The following is a 17,281-nucleotide window of genomic DNA, read 5'->3' as shown; positions in this document are numbered from 1 at the left end:
GCTCACACATCTAGCTACTCAAAGCAGCATCTAAGTGTGCTATTTAACCCCTGATTTTAGAGTCAAGAAACTGCTAATCAGTTAAGAAATCCTTTTTAGGAAACCATGAGAGCTTTTATATACATACGTGATGCATGCTTACATATCCCTCAGTTAGGTTAACACCTAGGAAATCTCTCTCAACCAGTGTTAATTTTTCATAACTGTAAAATTTAGTAATTAGACCCCATCTCTTCCCTGAAGTGTTGTTAAGCTTACCTGCCGTGGCTGGTTAACCTTTGCTCCTGATGAAAGCAGCAGTCGGATGACATCCAGATAGCCTCCTTGTGCTGCCAGGAAAATTGCAGAAGCTCCATCCTAAGAACAAATACATCTAGCTTACACTGTTTTGCAGTTATGTCATTTTTTCCGTACAGAACCAAACCAAACTGAATCAAGTTCCCCTTTTTAAGCCATCATGCAGTGTAACAGCACATATATAGCCAAGGTCCAGAAATAATTACCAAAATCCAAACTCCAGTTCATAACAGACTATGGCAACATTTTCATTCAGCATGAGCAATTACTGCCTCCCATCATATACCAAACCAAGCATTAAATCCTGGGTCTGGAATACTAAGAGTCTAGTTCATCCAAGCATTGATCTACATAACAAGAAATCCATTCCTATAGAGAAAAATATCTTTATTTTGGTTAATTTAGCCCTTAGATGTTCATGCCGAATTGTTCTGTTACATAAACATACATGGTGAAAACATGTTTTGCAGAAACAGAGACTCCAGCAGACTTCAGAGACCAGACTTCAGCCCTTTAGGCTGAAGGAGTAAGTACTGTGCAACACTATTGTGCCACCCCAGCAACTACTGTGTCACTCTGGCACATCCTGTAGAAGAGACTTCACCTGTAATATAATCATGTAAAAGTAGAACACACAAGACAGAGTATCTCATAGTCCTATCAGAAACCAGCATTTTCCTGCAAAAGGCTTGAGAAAGAAATGAACAACAATAGGATTTCTTTTTTCTCAACATGTCTTTCATGTGCAGGTGTTCTCAGCGTTTGACTTCACATAAGCTTTTTCCTTAGGTAAAATATTTTAAAATCATATTTCATTAATTTTTTTTTTGGATGAACAAATTTCAAATAGCATTTGAATCTGTCCAACCAACTGGAAGTGGAAACCTGCGCTGAGAGTGGGACAGGTGTTTACCCATCCTATATCCACAGTGCTCAGCACAGCGCATGCTGGGGCAAGTTTTCCTAGGAGGGAAGGCTCTTTTAGTTTAAATAGAGACTTGAATGAACCCCTTCACCCCACCTCAGGTGTATGAGTACATATCTTCCAACCAATTTATGCATAATGCTTATTACCAAATACAGAGCGTGTTAGTGGAAGCCTAATGTTGTTGACATATCGCTATGTTGGGACTGAATGCTGTTGTCTGCCTAGAGATACTGCTTTGCTACTCTTCTTCCTGCAAAACTCAGCACAGGCCTAGTGAAGCATGAGCTGAATATAGTGCCCCAGGGACCCAATTTAAAATGTTTGACCTTGGTTTCAAGACAAATGTCCTGGTAAACATGAGAGGTGTTTGTTAGCACCACAAATGCATACCCCAGGGCCATCTGAGGGGCTGCTTTCTTTGGCTGCTATATAAGTACATGAAATAGTGTGATGGTATAAGGACCTTTGCAGGCTTCCTCCAGAGACAGGGGTAGTGAGAACACTTCAATTTAGGAAGTAAACAAGGCTGTGTAATAATAAAGAAGCTATTCATTTTAGCATCAATCAAGGTGGAGAACCTTGGGCTCCCTAACATTTAAAAAATAATTATTCATTTTTTTGTACTTGATTTGAATTGATGCTGTAATGAGAAAGCTGTTTTGAAGATATTTCTGCAAGAAACACAGTTTAGTTAGGGTATCCTGTATTCTTCTCTTCTACCCCTCGCATGAGTCAATTTAAGATTAAAACATCTATCTTGATGGTTTTGGGATGACTACCCAAATGCATGCTCAAAATCTTGCTCATTTGTTCCCTTGCCAGTGCAACTGCCAGCCAGATACTGCTTTGCAAAAAGCAGCTCGGTGATGTCTCACAAAAGCAGACAGGTGAATGCCTGTTTTCAAAAGATTGTATACTTATTAAACAGCTGTTTCTGACTAGGTTTGTTCAATGTCTGTGAGCAATAAAAATACATCTCAAAATCCAATTGTAAATATTTCTGATTTCCAGGAGATACAATAAGGAAGCTATTTTACTGCCTTCACTTCTAGGTAATTGTCTGCAGGTGTGGCAGCGTGGCTATTTTTAAATGGAGTGGTAAACCCTGGGATTACCATGCAGAGGTATGAATCACTGCCCTCAGATTAGAAAGGCAATCACTATTTGTGTAGCAGTGAGGGTGGGACACCCTTCTTTATAAATGCAGGGTGAGGGCAGCACAAAAGAGAGGACCCCCTGTGAAACCAGCCCCTAGCATGCTGGTGGCTTCTGTGTTCACCACTCCTTGGCTCCCATGTACGCTCGTAGGACCTAAGAGTGTGATGGCATCCTGCAGAGCCAAACCCCATGGGAATGGTGGAAGAAACCCATATATCCTCTTTATCAGCCCTGACTACCCTGGGGTAGGAAGGAACGATTCAAAGTGGAGGGAAAATCTGCCACTCATTTCTGTTGAAGGCTGAAAAGCTCAACTTATTTGTGTTTCTTTTGGAGTAAATTAAATCCAGGGCTTCATTTGCTCAATCTGGCTTTATGAAAGTCTGGTAAACAACATCAGTTCAGCCATTTTAACCATTCTTTGCCCAAAGCACTGACAAGCTAGAGATGCACAAATATCAGATAACATCATTTTAACCAATATTTTAAAAATATTTTAAAGATATTTAAAGATTTTAACTTTTACTACTATTTCTGGTAGAAAACTGATGAAGTAATTCTCTAGAACTTAATAGCTAGTAACTCTTCTGTTTGCAATGCAAATAATGGTAGAACATGACATGGTCTTTTCTTCAAGTCTAACAGCACAAACCTGATCCAGATTGGGTACATATCCTTCATACAGATAATGAACCAAGAGGCAGCTAAATCACAGTTTCTGATTTTGTGCTACTTCTCCCAGAATTACGAAAAGCAGACGGTTAACAAAATTCACATCTTAAAAAAGTAGAGTACTATAAAGCCACAACATTTGGCGAATGCTTCTCTGTGCTCGAGCCAGAGTATCCACTGTTGTCCAACCAACAGCACATTTGTTCCACCACAAGTGTTGTCAATATTATTTGTATCAAATAACTCACATAAAGTTGATCATGAATGTTGGCGCCGTGCTTCAACAGAGTTTCCACTACTTTTGCATGCCCATACTGACAAGCAGCTAGAAGAGCAGTACCTCCATCCTGTGAAAAAGCAAAGAATGGGCACAGCCAGGTGAGAGGGCAGGTGCTGGACTGAACATCACCATAAAAAAAAGCAAATTTTAAGCATTTTCAGAATTTGGCTCATAGCAGTCCTGTGGTGACTGGCTACTGAATCTTTCATAATTTTAATACCAAGTCTTGCCACATAAGTCTTTAAACTTGGCCCTGTCACTATGAAAAGTTTTCTCCTGAGTATTTTTAGTGAGGGATAGGAAGCAAGAAAATTTGACTTTATGTTCCTTAGCTTCTGCCTTCCCACTAGAAGTTTTGTTCCTTTCACAGCTCCAAGCTCCTCCATGTTTCTTCCCTTTACAGCCAAATCCCCCACCCCTAGCAAGCTCTTCCACCTACTGAAGGACAGCATGCCTTTCCCCTGCTCAAAAGCCTACGGATCATCTACCCTTCTTTGGGCAGAACCTCATGCCCTATCACGTCCTGCCTCTCACCTCTTGATTGTTGGCCTGAAGAAGAGTAGGAAGCATGCTAGCTAACTGTGGAAGTGTGCATCAGACCAGACCCATGACCACTACTGAAGGCCCCGTTACTTCAGCTGAAGAAGTGATCCCTGCAGGTAGAAGCAATCCCAGGCAGTTAAAGTTGCTGCACATCATCACTAAAGGAAGATCTAGGCACATGCATCAAGTCCTGGTTGCAGATCTGCTCCCTTGGGAGCTGCCTTAGAAGGAGAACACCTCAGTGTTGCTGGCAATTGACTCCAAGCCAGCTGAAACAACTAAGATAGCAAATATAAGTCTTGCCATCTTGTTCAATGCACCGTGCCTCACTCAAAAATTGCCATTATTTCCGACACTGATACAGAGAGGAAGTTCTCATCTTCTGCCTGAGATGGCACCGTGCCATCATGCAAGGATGACGCACACCACAAGTCATCCACACCGGAGGTCTTCTCTCTCCTTCCCTGCCCTCTCCCAGTCTCATTCCCATCCTTCGTAAGATAAGCTATCTAAAGCATTTCAGATAAATGATTTCTAAAGCTGTTTTTAATGTGGGCAAGAGATTGTGTTTTCCCTCAGCCTTGTCCTCTGAAACAGCTCCAAATTTTGTCTGAAATTTTCCACACAGACAGATATCCACTAGAGAAGTTACAGCCTGAAAGCCCAAACCAGTGGTTTATAATGGGAAGTGCCAATCAAATTTATTAATCTGTGGTGCTATCTCATGCCTATAATAACCTCATGAAAACTCGAGCTCTGACATGACTGAACTAATCCACAGGGACTGTCTATAGCTACTCTGAAAACCTCATATTCACGCTTCCTCCATGCAACACTGAAAAGCAAACAAGACCTGAGTGTCAGCAAAGTCACAGATGTGAAGCTGTTATGTGACAATCTATGAATTCCATATTAATTCTGGATTGAGTAAATATAGTGTGTAATCCGGTCAGTAGAATTAAGTTACTTTATAGCTACAATGAGTCATTAGAGTTTCCTGTCAATTTAAACTACCCTAATTTAATAGGAACTGCTGTAACAAAACACAAAAGCAACCACAATGGTTTCTGGATTAAAAAACACCTTATACACACTTAAAAGACAATGGCAAAAGCTAATCACTTTGTGAAACGTATTTCCTATCTCCAGCTGAAAGCCCGTTTTGCTGAGTAGCGAGTTGCCAGATGAAAAGGCTACAAACAAAAAACAGAGACATTTTTAAAGGCTCTTTCCCTGAAGGAAATTGGGAGAGAAAGGTTAGCCCGTTAAGAAGAGAAACTGTGCTATGCAAATTGGAGGTCCTCTGCAGAGAGGCAGGGAAGGATCAGCTGTAGGAAGCTTAATAATATTGAGGTTCCCTATGTGGAGGGTAAATAGACATGCTCAGTTATCTGCATATGGGAATAGTTTGCTTATTCCTTTATGGTCTGGTTTTTGTTTTCTAAAATTCTTGTGTTCTCCACAAACCCCTGTTATTTTTAAGAAGATTGTTTTCTTATTAATATAATTTCTGGAGGGAATCAAATGGCAAATCCCAAGTAAAAGGCAGGCCTGCAAAGCCAAGCACAGTTAGCATAGCAGAGCTGGTGCCCAGCACTCTGAGTACAGCTGCATGATCCCACCTTGGGAGATGTCACAGCTTGAGGTTTAAGAAGGGAGACACTTCTTACAGGATATATGTCTCAAAATAGGGATCCTGACCAAGTGTTCGGTTGAATCCAATGAACAGTTTTAATTGATACATTTTTTTTTGAAGGACACATTTCCAAAATAAAACATTTAGTTCTTCCAGACTAGAGTGACCAAGTTTCCTAGATCACCCTGATCAGAGTCCAGGGAACAGAAAAAAAAAAAAGGGTAGTTCCCAGTTCCAGCTGCCTACCCTCAATCAAGTATTTACTGGGTCAGAAAGAACTGGCTGACAACTCCTTGGATCAAAGATTTGGTTCCTGATCGGTAAGACGACTGGGCTCTAAGACCTGCTCTACTGCATGTCTCCTGTGAAGTTGAATGCATTCAAAAGAAGAGACTGAGGTTCATTTGAATGCTCTGATAAAGAGATAGGCCTTGCTGTAAGAAAGGGAACTTGGGACAAGAAACCTTTTCCACTGACAAGACTATGCGGTAAGACAGCACTCAGTTAAATGGAGAAATTGCCAAACAGCGTGGAGGTCCGTGGTTTCTTAGAAGGGGAAAACTCAGCCCCACTCATGCTTATTGAGCTTCCATTTTGCTTTCTCTTAATCTGTCTTCACTTTTTGCCAGCACAAGAGCCTTTCCTCTAGTCTAGCTGTAGACGACAATGTTTTACATGCTATTGGGAAGGCAGATGAGTTATGGGGGAACAAAAAAAAGTAAATGTCAGAATTTAAAAATCCCTTTCAGTCATGTCATTCCCTCTTTTTGGCTTCAGCTGAGATGAGTAAAATGCTGAAGCTCTTGGAAATTCTGAGCAGGGCAACAAGTGAGGGCAGGGACACGTGAACAAGCACAGACATGGTGCGAATTTTGGGCTTGTCCTGGACTCTATGATCCTTGTGGATCCCTTCCAACTCAGGACATTTTATGATTCGAGTACAATGGCCCTTCCCCAGTGGGTGGGATGCCAACGGTGAGGCTGACAGAGGGCATATCCCTTGGGTTTATTTCTTGCTCATATCCTGTTCTCCTGACGCTGTATATAATAGCTTCTATTAATCCTTCACTGCAAACCCTTCCCACACACCAAGAACACATAGAAGCCAGTTCTCTCAGCTACATCTGCAATTCTTCCTCTGAAACCTTTTTTTCTTATCCCCACAGTGTATCCTCCCCACTGACCGCACATACAGCAGCTGCCAATCTCCCATGTGAGCGTTTGGAACAGCAGCATCCAATACACACTACCTGGTATAGACTTCTCAGTCTATTTGCCTACCTCTTCCTTCATTGTGTGAATGTAGCTTAGAATTACATGGTGCTTTATCATCTCTGAAACATGCTACAAGGGAGGGGAACTGACCTTCTGCAGTCACTACTTGCAGTAAAACAGCCTCTGACATATCATTTGACCAGCAGCATTGCTCAGAAAATATGCCACTGTGCAAACACTTTTAAGAACCTACATGTTTAAGTCTAAGAGTAACAAAAAAGAATGTTTCAACTTATGATGCATACTTCTAGGGATGTCAGACCGTGACAATGCAGAATAATATTATTGAATAATATGTATGTTATAATATATATAAAATAACCTTCAATATTTATTCTCTTTACAACATCAGCAATTATTGCTAATTACTTTATCACACTGTTTTAGAATGTTTGCTTTGCCTGCTGTAGTGGATATCAACTCTAGTGAATGCCTATATTAAGATAGTTCTCCACCACTCTCATATATGAGTAACAAATGTAGTAATTACAATTTACAGAGGGGTACATGAAAAAGAAAGTGTTGGCCTTTGCATCTCCTTGCTTTAAAGTCTCTGTTTCTTGGGATACATTCAATTTATTTACTTTTTTCAATTCCATGCCTTAATTTATAAAATAAAGTTGTTTGTAAATTGATTAAATTTTCAGTGCCCTTTAAAAACAGCTATATCTTTCCCAGCTGAGTGCCTTAATCAGAAAATGCTTTATCTCTGACCTGAAAAGGCACATGTTGTCAACTATGTTGTTTCTGGGGTTTAGGGAGGATAGAGAAGCCTGTTATCTTAGTCACCTTTTAACAAAGCAATGGTTTGATGGAATAATTCCAAGTTATGAAAACCATATTATTATATAAAAAAACGGAACTGATACAAAAGCACATTAGAAGGCCAATGGAAGATGAATACTAATGCAGTATGTTCTCAGTGGTGCCACCTGCTCAGGTACACACTGTGGCACAAAGTACAAGCTGGTTTCTCAGCCAGCCTCAGTCTAAAAATATGGTCGTTTAACCAAAGCCCAGTCTGGAAGCTGTAAGCATTTGGATTCCTATGTCTAAATCCTAATTTCAGAAGAAGAGCTGCAGTCCCCAGGTAAGGAATGAATGAAAGAATGAACATGGCAGTTTCCAAAATTAATGATGAATCTAGCTACTATTCAGAGAGAGCATGTCCTTTCAGCAAAGCGTGCATGGACATGATAACTAGCCTTGGCTTTTTAAACCAGTTTTGGATTAATTTTACCTCAACTGTCCTTTGTTCAATTTTTAAGAGCCTTTCCAGGCACTATAGCTTGTGTCATACTATGAATGCTGAAGTGACTGATACACCTCTTCAAGAGGTAATAAGAAAGAGGGAGTCCTTTAGCAAGCACATTTGATGCTGCTGGAAAATAGCCTCACATACACATTGCACACCAGTTTGTCATGTTGTGTTCCGTGGAAACTGATGCTGTCTTGTGACCAGCTCATCTGGAAGTGACAGAAAACTGTGGCCTGGAGAAGAACAATCTGCAGCATAAAAGATACTTAGGACTGGCACATGAGCCCAGTCAGGTCTGAATTTAGAAGAGGCAGGCAGGAATATGGGAGCTGGGAATAAAGTTTCAAGGTGGCGAACAGTAGAACCCAATCTTGCATTTGTCCAAGGATGGAAGCTATTAGGAGCAGCTGAATGCAGGAATATTTTCTTATCATTTAGATATTTACTCCCTTTTATCTGCCCTAGTGACTCACATAAATATATTTTGCATGCTTCATAAAAGACTACATATTGTCATGTAGGATCAGACAATTTCAAGCCTGCTGTTCATCTTCTGGGTCAAGTCTCGGCCTTCTCACAAACTCCTAGTTCACAAGCTGTGGAAAGGTTTGATGAAAACGTAACTGACTCTCTAGACAAAATAAGGTAGTCAGCCTCTGTCTTCCCTCCTTACCAAGTTTCCTGCATTCACTGCTTTCCCTCCCTCTGCAAAAACACTGCCCAGTTTCATGCTGAGCTGGAGTGAATAATCCAGGGTTCTCCTATGCCTGGGACACCATTGGTCCTTCACCATGGATTTATGGCCTTTTTATAGGCCAGGTGACTCAGAGGACAGTGTAAGTAAGTTCGCTCGCCCAGTGTAAGATCCTTCTGAATCTTGCTATCTCTCACCTATTCCCTGAAATAAAAAACTGAGAAGCAATCCTTATTTCAATGTGCAGCTTCTCCCAGCAGCTCTGTCCCACATGACATTATCCAGCACTTTAAAATGCAGCCGTTGTATTTAGCACTGCAACCTCCTACGTTGCCAAGTTCCACACCTGCACTCCATGTTGTATTAAACAGCCATAATTTCATTTTTGTTTTTACATTTTTTGATTGCTGCTGTGGTCAGAGAGTTGCTTACCACTAGCATGGCTCTCTGGTGTACTGGAATCCTACTGTGTGGGCATGTGTGAACTCCAGCCACAAAACCTCAGGATTTTTAGTTCCTGGAACATAAGGAGCTGAGTCTCTGATGCTCCATCAGTTCCCTTAGTATTCAAAGCCTATATTTCCAGGAACTCAGGAAAGCAGGTATGGGTTGAGCAAGTAATTAAAATCACAGACTAGAACTCCTTGAAAATGTGGTTGTTGTGGGGTAAGGAATTATTCCTTCTTCTTCAAACACATCACTATGGAGCCCAGAGTCAGTGACTGGCAAGTGTCTTCCCCAAATTATGGGAATGCTCAAAAATGTGGCCAGCATGTAAAAGGTAAGAACATTTAATGAAGATCTGGTGCTTTTGGTTCTGTTTGCTGAAAGCAGAAGTGCCAGTACTGCCTTGGGCAAAGAAACTGAGTTTATGTACAGCTGTCAGTGATGAACTGCTCTTCTTAATGCTGTTCACCCCATGGGGGGTGATGAACCAAAACCAGGCTCTGCTGTCTGTGCTTTTGACTGTTCTAAGAAGATTTTGAAAACGGACCTGCCTGAACAAAGGAACAGAAGCCCTGAGGTACATTTAATCTTCTTGTCACAGACAGGTAAATGGGAATCTAGGGGAGACTGAAGCCATTATAGTCTTATGTCTCCTATGGGTGGAATGCAGAGACATCTCAATGTATACAAAATTTCAGTCTATACAAGTGAAGTACATATAAACCTAAAACACGGTCCTACCTAACACATACAAAAAGACCCTTTCTTCTTGTATTGGAGGATAGCTGGAGAGGAAAGACTGATATTAGTATCAACAGACTGATATTTGATGAACTTATGCCATTAAGTCTAGGTAGTAAAAGCTAGTAGTTAATATTTTCACAATACGTTGCATTACTCATATTATTCAGAAAATGTTGAAGTGAGAAACTAATTTTATCATCTTCCTGCTGCCATGTTGTGTTTAAATAGGAAAAACCAGCCCTGATTGTCAGAATGTATCAGCATGCAAAAATATACCCATCATCTTACTTTATTCTTAAATTCAGTGGAGGCTCCAAATTCGAAGAGAAACTTCACTACATCATTGTGGCCTTGCTGTGCAGCAAAGAACAGAGAAGTTGCACCTGACTGTAAGGAAAAAATGGATTAAAAACCCCCAAACATGTAACACACTTGACTGAAGTATACACATTTCAAATTAAAAAGTACAATCAGTTGAATATCAGCTGAAAAGACATGATGAGTTTGAGAACTCCAGAGGACACTAGGTATCTTAGGTCAGTTTTCTTCCCATTGCACTGAGAAATCCATCCAGCATCATACATTTGAGTAAAACGCAAGTTTCACAAAGGGCTTCTGCACAGAGTTTCTAATATAGACCTCTCAGGATTAACTCACTTCTATGCAGTCACCAGATAGAGAAACAAGCCCAGAGTGAGAAAAGTCTTGCCCAACAGAGGAAGAACCAATTTAAAAACAACCCCTATTCCACCTGCTGCTACAACCTGAGACAAATAGGAGCATGAGATGGATTTGGGTCAGGGTCTAAAAAGACCTGGGAGGTAGTTATTTAGTACAGCAGAGCTTCACCTTGCTGCACTCTCCGCTGACAAAATGTGACTGCTGTTGACATAAGTCATCCTGGTCTCCTGGAGCAGTAGCTCCCCATCCAGCCAAGCAGCCTTCAAGAAACTGTAACCAGCCCTGTAACTTCTGCTTTCCCCTTAACCTCACTGAAGAGTGGAAACCCCATATTTTATACTAGTTGTATAAGGTACTGTCATTGACATGTGAGTAAACAAGCACCCAGAAATGAAAATGTGAGATTTTAATGGCTGGACAGAAGGAAAAAGAAAGGGAAAGAGAGGAGAGGGAGGGGGGGAAAAAGAGAGGAGAGGGAGGTGGGGAAAAGAGAGATAAGTCAAGCAGGCTTTCCTGGTTTTGTGTTCTCTCATCCCATGTATCACAGAAGGTGCAGGAGAGAGGAGCCACATGTGAAATTCACTCCAGTGCCCAAAGCCTTTACAATAGCACATGGCCCCTTGAGACCATTTCAGAGGCCCCTCTCTCAGACATATTTAGGGGACTCCCACTTCCCCAAGCTTCACAACAACTTCAGAGTACATGAGCACTGGTTTGAGTACGCAGATTTCGTTTCAGAACAGTGTCCATTGGTCTTTGGGGCTTAAACTTCATCTGTTTTGCATTCTCTCTGCGCCAGAGTGATTCTGGAGGATTTAAATGTTTCTCTTTTTATTGGCTTGCTGAATCAGTATGTTCTGAGCAATACACAAGACCAGCTCCATAAAACTGTTCTCAACTTTTCCTTTTGTTGCTGCTTTTCAAGCAGTGTTTACCTAAGGGAAGGGACATGTTTAAATACATGTTTTTCTGGAACAGGACCCCACTGAAAGACATTGACAGTCATGGTTAGAGCAAGTTTAGGCCAGTAAGTGCAAAGACATTTATATCATCAAACATAGCATTCACTGACTTAGTAACCTGCAGATGTTAACATGAGATTAATGCTCTAGTTCCAGGTAACCAAGGCAAGTAAGAAACATTTACTTGTGTTGTTACAGTGATGAGCACTCTCTTGCCCTGTGCTGCCTGCTGCCATCCGGTGTTACTGCATGCCATCCTTACACTGCCCTTCTCCCTGGACCAGTACAACTGGCTTGTCCCAGAGCAATCCTGCTCTCTGTGTAGCCAGCATACAGACCAGAGCGGCTGCAGGTACTCCTTACAATCATTTGCGCAAAGTATGGGGGGAAGACACTTTCCCAAAACTAGCCACTGACCTTGTTCCCTCCACAAGCAAGCATGTCATGGTGTGAGAGATGCCTTAAACACAAAGCAGAGATGCAGGGAAGGCTAAGAGTGATGAAGCTCTGTGATTGTTAGAGGTGACTTGGCTCAGACTAGGAGACAGAAGCTCCAATGCATACCAAGTCAAAATAATCCTCATGCTGGCAATGATATCCGCTCCATTTTTAAGACCAGACTCTGCAAATCAAAAGGTAAAGGACTTCTCCTTATCATTTATACCACCCAGAGAGCTACAAATTACTGTGTCAATAAGTAAAGCTGCAGATGTATAAAATGTGCAACTCTGGGGAGGCTACATCTCAGATGGAACTGCCCTCACCAACCAGATGTGCTGGAAATGTTTTATAAATTATTTACAAATGCACCTCTGTCACCTCATTTTCTATTATAAACTCCAGACATCTGATTCCTCGGTGCCCTCAGGAGAACAGACTCTGTTCATACATGCACTGCATAGCAAATGACAAATAAACAATTGGCAAAAAGCAATATGCAACACTTTTTTTATTATTTGTAATAAATCAATGGTCACTTAATCAGTCCCTGTTTGAATGCACAGCTTCTCCTACCTCTCTCTGCAGATTGATATCTGCTCCTTGCAACACCAATTCCCGTACACAGTCTACGTGACCATAGTAAGACGCTACCATCAGAGCTGTTGTGCCAAGCTGGGAGTAAGGAAAAAAATAAGTCAGTATGTTCAACAGACACCTCCAGCAATGAATCAGGCTGTCTGGAAGAGACAACACATATTCTGAAAAGCTGAGGAAGTTATGATCATTGAAAAACTTGCTATCATTTAAAACCTACTGTCAAGAACACTTTGCAAATAAGCAGTTAGCAGTGCTAAAGCAAAAACACTACAGATTTGCCTGCAGTGCTAAGGCCTGACCATTCAACAAATACGTATGCAATGACTTCATCTTATTGTCCCAAAATCAGTGCAACAAGAATAACAATTTTTTTTTTTTTGTTTATACACAGCATTTTTATCAGACAATCCCAAAGATATTTGCATCATTTCCAGAAGAATAACCTTAGACACAGTGACTGAGTGACTCAGCTGAGTCACTTTATTCTGAGTCATAGTTAAGAGTAAGGTCCAGGTGATTTGAATACTAATTCATTATCCAAACGATGAGAGCAAACTCACTCTGGGATTCCTCACACTATAAGAGAGAACTTTCCATACCAGAACTTCACATTTGAGTTCCCTCAGTAGACCATAAGCTCACTGCTCTAGTGAATCTAGTAAGGTTTAGGTTATATGTATGCGGTGCATGGACAATGCATGGAAACCATATGCATAAGGATGAAATTCATCCTTCTAAAACATTCACACACACCAGTTCAATTTAAAGAAGAAATGTGTGATATTATCAAAAAGAAGCATGCAGCCTTAATTGCATGAAAATATTTTACTCTAGAGAATGTCTATGTCTGATATAATTAATGTCAGGATATTTTATAGTGCATTGAAAAAATATTTTGAGAAAAAATTAGCAGTAGTGGACCTTATTTCTTCACATCAATCTCTATTCCATTTACTTCATGCCCCATCTGAACAACCTTCCCTTCCTGTCAGAATGACAGTCACAGATCAGTTCCAGAACAACTGCAGGTCAAATACTTGCCTACAGGGCAAAAATGGAATGAAAATGAAAAAATAGGTTAAAGTCAATGGGCTTAGAAAATCTCTTGCACTTTGAAGGTATTCAAAGTGAGAGAAGCTTTGGGAAACCCATGTTTCAGGTCGGAAGTGGTACTAATACAGTTCAAAACAGGCACGACTCCCAATAAGTCAGTTCCAACACCAAATAAAAGCAATCTAGGAACTTCTCAACCTCAGTTTTCCCTTACTCTTTGCCATGGCTTAGTACAATCAAGTATCTCTCCATTGGCAGTTGGAGGCAGAATAGCGAGGCATACCCATTATGTGTGTTTTCAACCCATTTATGACCTCAAACTAACTTCAATCCATGCCAACTACAGTAAGGAAATTCCCATGAAATCCCAGGCTCTTCTTTGCTTGGCAGTCTCACTGTGCCTTTGTGCTGGTGCCAAGTCCAGGAGGTACTGGGGGCAGGAGAAAGAAGTTAGGAGGCCAGCAGTTCTGACAGCACCACTGGGTGTAGGGCATTGCATACCACACAGGATGGAAATGGCTGCACATCAGATGGAAACTTCTACGTTACATTGTCTACATGGAAACTGTGGTCCAGGTTTCTTTGGTTGGTTGGTTGGGTTTGTTTTTTTTTTTTTTTTTTAATAATTATGAGGAGCTCTGCTAGCTGACAGAATCATTGCTACCTGGGCCCGTTCCAGTCGGTTCTTCAATGTGATCTATTACTACAATGACTTTTTCTTGAAAAGAGAAGCCTGAGGTGCTAAAATCTGTGTTTCTAATGTCAGCGCCACAAATAACTGTGTAAGCACATTTTTGAGTGCTGGCAGATTCCTGACCTCTTGCCACCAATGTAAATCATCACACTATTTTATCTTGACTATCGAGCTTGCTTCCTGACAAAAGAAGATTTTAAATCATCCCTAAGTGTCATAAGACTCTCAAAAGTCTCATGTTAGATCCCTGCCACACCCTCGGTGCAGCAGGCTATAGAAAATGATGTAAAATCAGTGCCGTGGGTGTAGGTGCACCATGCGCATACACTGTCTTTGCAGTCCACATCTACTCGCCCACTGTTCAGCAGCAGCTGGAGAAGAGCCAGGTTTCCTTTTCTTGCAGCCCAAAATGCAGCATTGGCGAGTGGTGTTTCTTTCTGGTGAAAAAAAGAAAATAAAAAAGGCAGAAATAGAACACTTTAGAAGATGCCATTGGACAAACACACATGCAAATTCTGCATTCAAGCCAGGTAAGTTTCAGTTTAGTGTGCTGTTCTTTCAAAACCAGGGCATGGAAGAGAAGCTAATTTAATTTATTCGTGCAATTAAAGAGACTGGTCTCCCTGTGCTACCTCATGTTGTTTCAGGTGTCCCCTGTGTCCATGGCAGCCTGTGTCTCTCAGCGTGCTCTGTAATGAGAGATGATGACGCTAGTCCAGATCAACAGGGGAACATCACAGGAAACAATGTGCTAACTGGTACCTGTATTATCTGCTCCTGTGGTGGGGCTGGGCACAGTTAGAGAGGCTGAATCATCCTGTTGACGTGTCCTGCTGCAGGACATCCTCCTGGCTTTCAAGTTAAGTCTCTGCCATCTCCTTCTTTTCTGCATATAAAGTCCTAATACAGGAGAAGTACTGCTTATTCATCTCACATACTGTTTGGTCTGCCTCTTCCCTGGAATTAGCATCTTGTAACTGGGGGCATATCTCCTGGGTGAGGCTAGGAATAATTTTAAAAAAAAGGCTAAAATCTTGCTGTTCAAAGACTTATGGATTCTTTTACTATATATGCAAGGCAATATATAAGGCAAAACTGGGAAACTCTGAAATCTAGATAACACGGGCTACTCTTAAGTAGTAATCTAATAATCTTCTGAGGCTTTCTTAGTCCTAGAAAAAATGTCGCAGTCTGACTTCTCCTGGATAGGAGCAAATTATCAGTGGCCCAGCATAGGAGTGGGACAGTAGAAAAGAACCAAACCATGGACTTTGCTCCTGACCTCCCTGTCTGATCCATGCAGGCAGTTGCCAAAATGCTGCCCTGACCCGTAAGTGCTGCGATGGGTGAAGTGCAGAGGAGAAAAAACGCTGTGATGGCAATGCTATGTAGCCTAGAGAAGGCTCACGCTGCTGATTTTTAATAAGATCCCAAACCACCAACAGTTCAGTAAAGCATCTTTTCACTGATAGACATCTTAGGCCAAAACAGTGTCAAAAATACCTGGAAGCCTTGCTCTGCAGGGAAACCTGCCTTCAGGATAATACAGAGAGAGTGCAGAATACATTTAGCAGTCAACCATTCTGCTTCAGAAAATGTCATACAGACTTCCCCATGTCTAAATGTCAATGTGCACGTGTAGTGTGGTAGAGAATCAGGACTAAAAGGTTTTATGGTAATACTTAAAATTAACACATAGAGCAGAGTTTAAATTGCTTCCTTCACTGTCAGACAGGGAATTAATCTCACAGAAACCAGCAGATGCAAGACCAATCTTGTGTGAATCTCTCCCAGATCTGTCTCACTGAACACTTTCCATTGGTTGTTTGTTTAATATGCACAGGTTAGAAAATTGGCAGCTGTTTGAAACAAGAGCAGTTTCAACCATTCAGTAAATTACAAGACACTTCCTATAAACTGATAGTGATATTTCTTGTATCAGCACACACAAGGACAGGAACCTGAAAAATTTAGCAAGCACAATAGGCTAAATTCTGATCTTTCTGTTATAGCTAATACATTTCTCCTGGTGAATCTGTAGATACTCTTGATCAGAGTAGAGGTAGTAGTTTATACCCTTCTTGCTGGCAACACAGCAGTGTTTTCCTACCTTTTTCCTTACAACCACTAAAATTTTATTTAAAAGCAAACAAATGACCTAAACACACAGAGGCCCATGTTGCCCTTTTTGTTCTTATTTATTAGGCACATATTTATTTATAGAGCTGGTAGTTAGGAATATCGTCTTATTGTCTTTATTATTATGATATTCAGTGGAAAGCTATTCCAAAAGAATGATATTTAGACCTTACAGAATGGGAAATCGAATACCTTACCTTTTATTGTCTTACTCTATCCCTTAAAGTTTTAGGAAGCTTTGGGGTATGGCAAGATATCCATACAGAGCAAGATTTATTTAATGCAGCTTGGTTTTCATTATGAGGGCACAGTAACAATGTGAATGCATCTTATTATGCCTACCATACAACAACTCCTTTATCAATTGGGTAGACAGGAACCTGAAACCATATTCAGGAACTCTTTACTTGCTTTCATCAGTTTACATAAGGAGAGAACTAAGTTGCCAGTGTTAGCCTAGTCTGGAAGTAGAAGTCCAAAGTCTTTAGCCTTTTTGCCCCCTGTAATTCCTACAGTAGCTCTGCAGCAAAGTTGTCCTCATATTTTGGATCAGACCCAAGGAATGGAAGAATTCTCCAGTGCATCAAGGACACAAAGTCAGGTTTTTCCCAGAGGTGCTTTTGACCCAATTTGGAATGACTGCTCTTGGTACTTGTTCTTCCCCTCATGCCTCCACGTTACTAGGGATTCCTTGTATAAAAGTAGAGTATACAGCACACTCAGACCATCAACCATGTAGTGATTAGATAAAAAAAAACTAACACAAATCTGAGCTATTTTAC

General features: G+C 41.0%; 1 protein-coding gene across 2 annotated transcripts in view; it reads right to left on the bottom strand.

Annotated features, from left to right (window-relative positions):
* ANKRD29 (ankyrin repeat domain 29) overlaps nt 1–17,281 on the bottom strand; it is a gene marked incomplete at its 3' end in the record, with an annotated part of 29,013 nt that overhangs the window by 8,689 nt on the left and 3,043 nt on the right. For both annotated transcript variants that reach the window (XM_080339307.1, XM_080339308.1), the window contains exons 2-6: nt 14,687–14,797; nt 12,590–12,688; nt 10,221–10,319; nt 3,304–3,402; nt 259–357 (exon numbers count right to left, since the gene is read on the bottom strand). In XM_080339307.1, coding sequence (XP_080195433.1) covers nt 259–357; nt 3,304–3,402; nt 10,221–10,319; nt 12,590–12,688; nt 14,687–14,797 — 507 coding nt within the window. The remainder of the gene's footprint in view (nt 1–258; nt 358–3,303; nt 3,403–10,220; nt 10,320–12,589; nt 12,689–14,686; nt 14,798–17,281) is intronic.

Source organism: Nesoenas mayeri (genome assembly GCF_963082525.1).
Source record: "Nesoenas mayeri genome assembly, chromosome: 2".
NCBI lineage: Eukaryota > Metazoa > Chordata > Aves > Columbiformes > Columbidae > Nesoenas > Nesoenas mayeri.
This window is presented reverse-complemented; position numbering and strand designations above follow the sequence as displayed.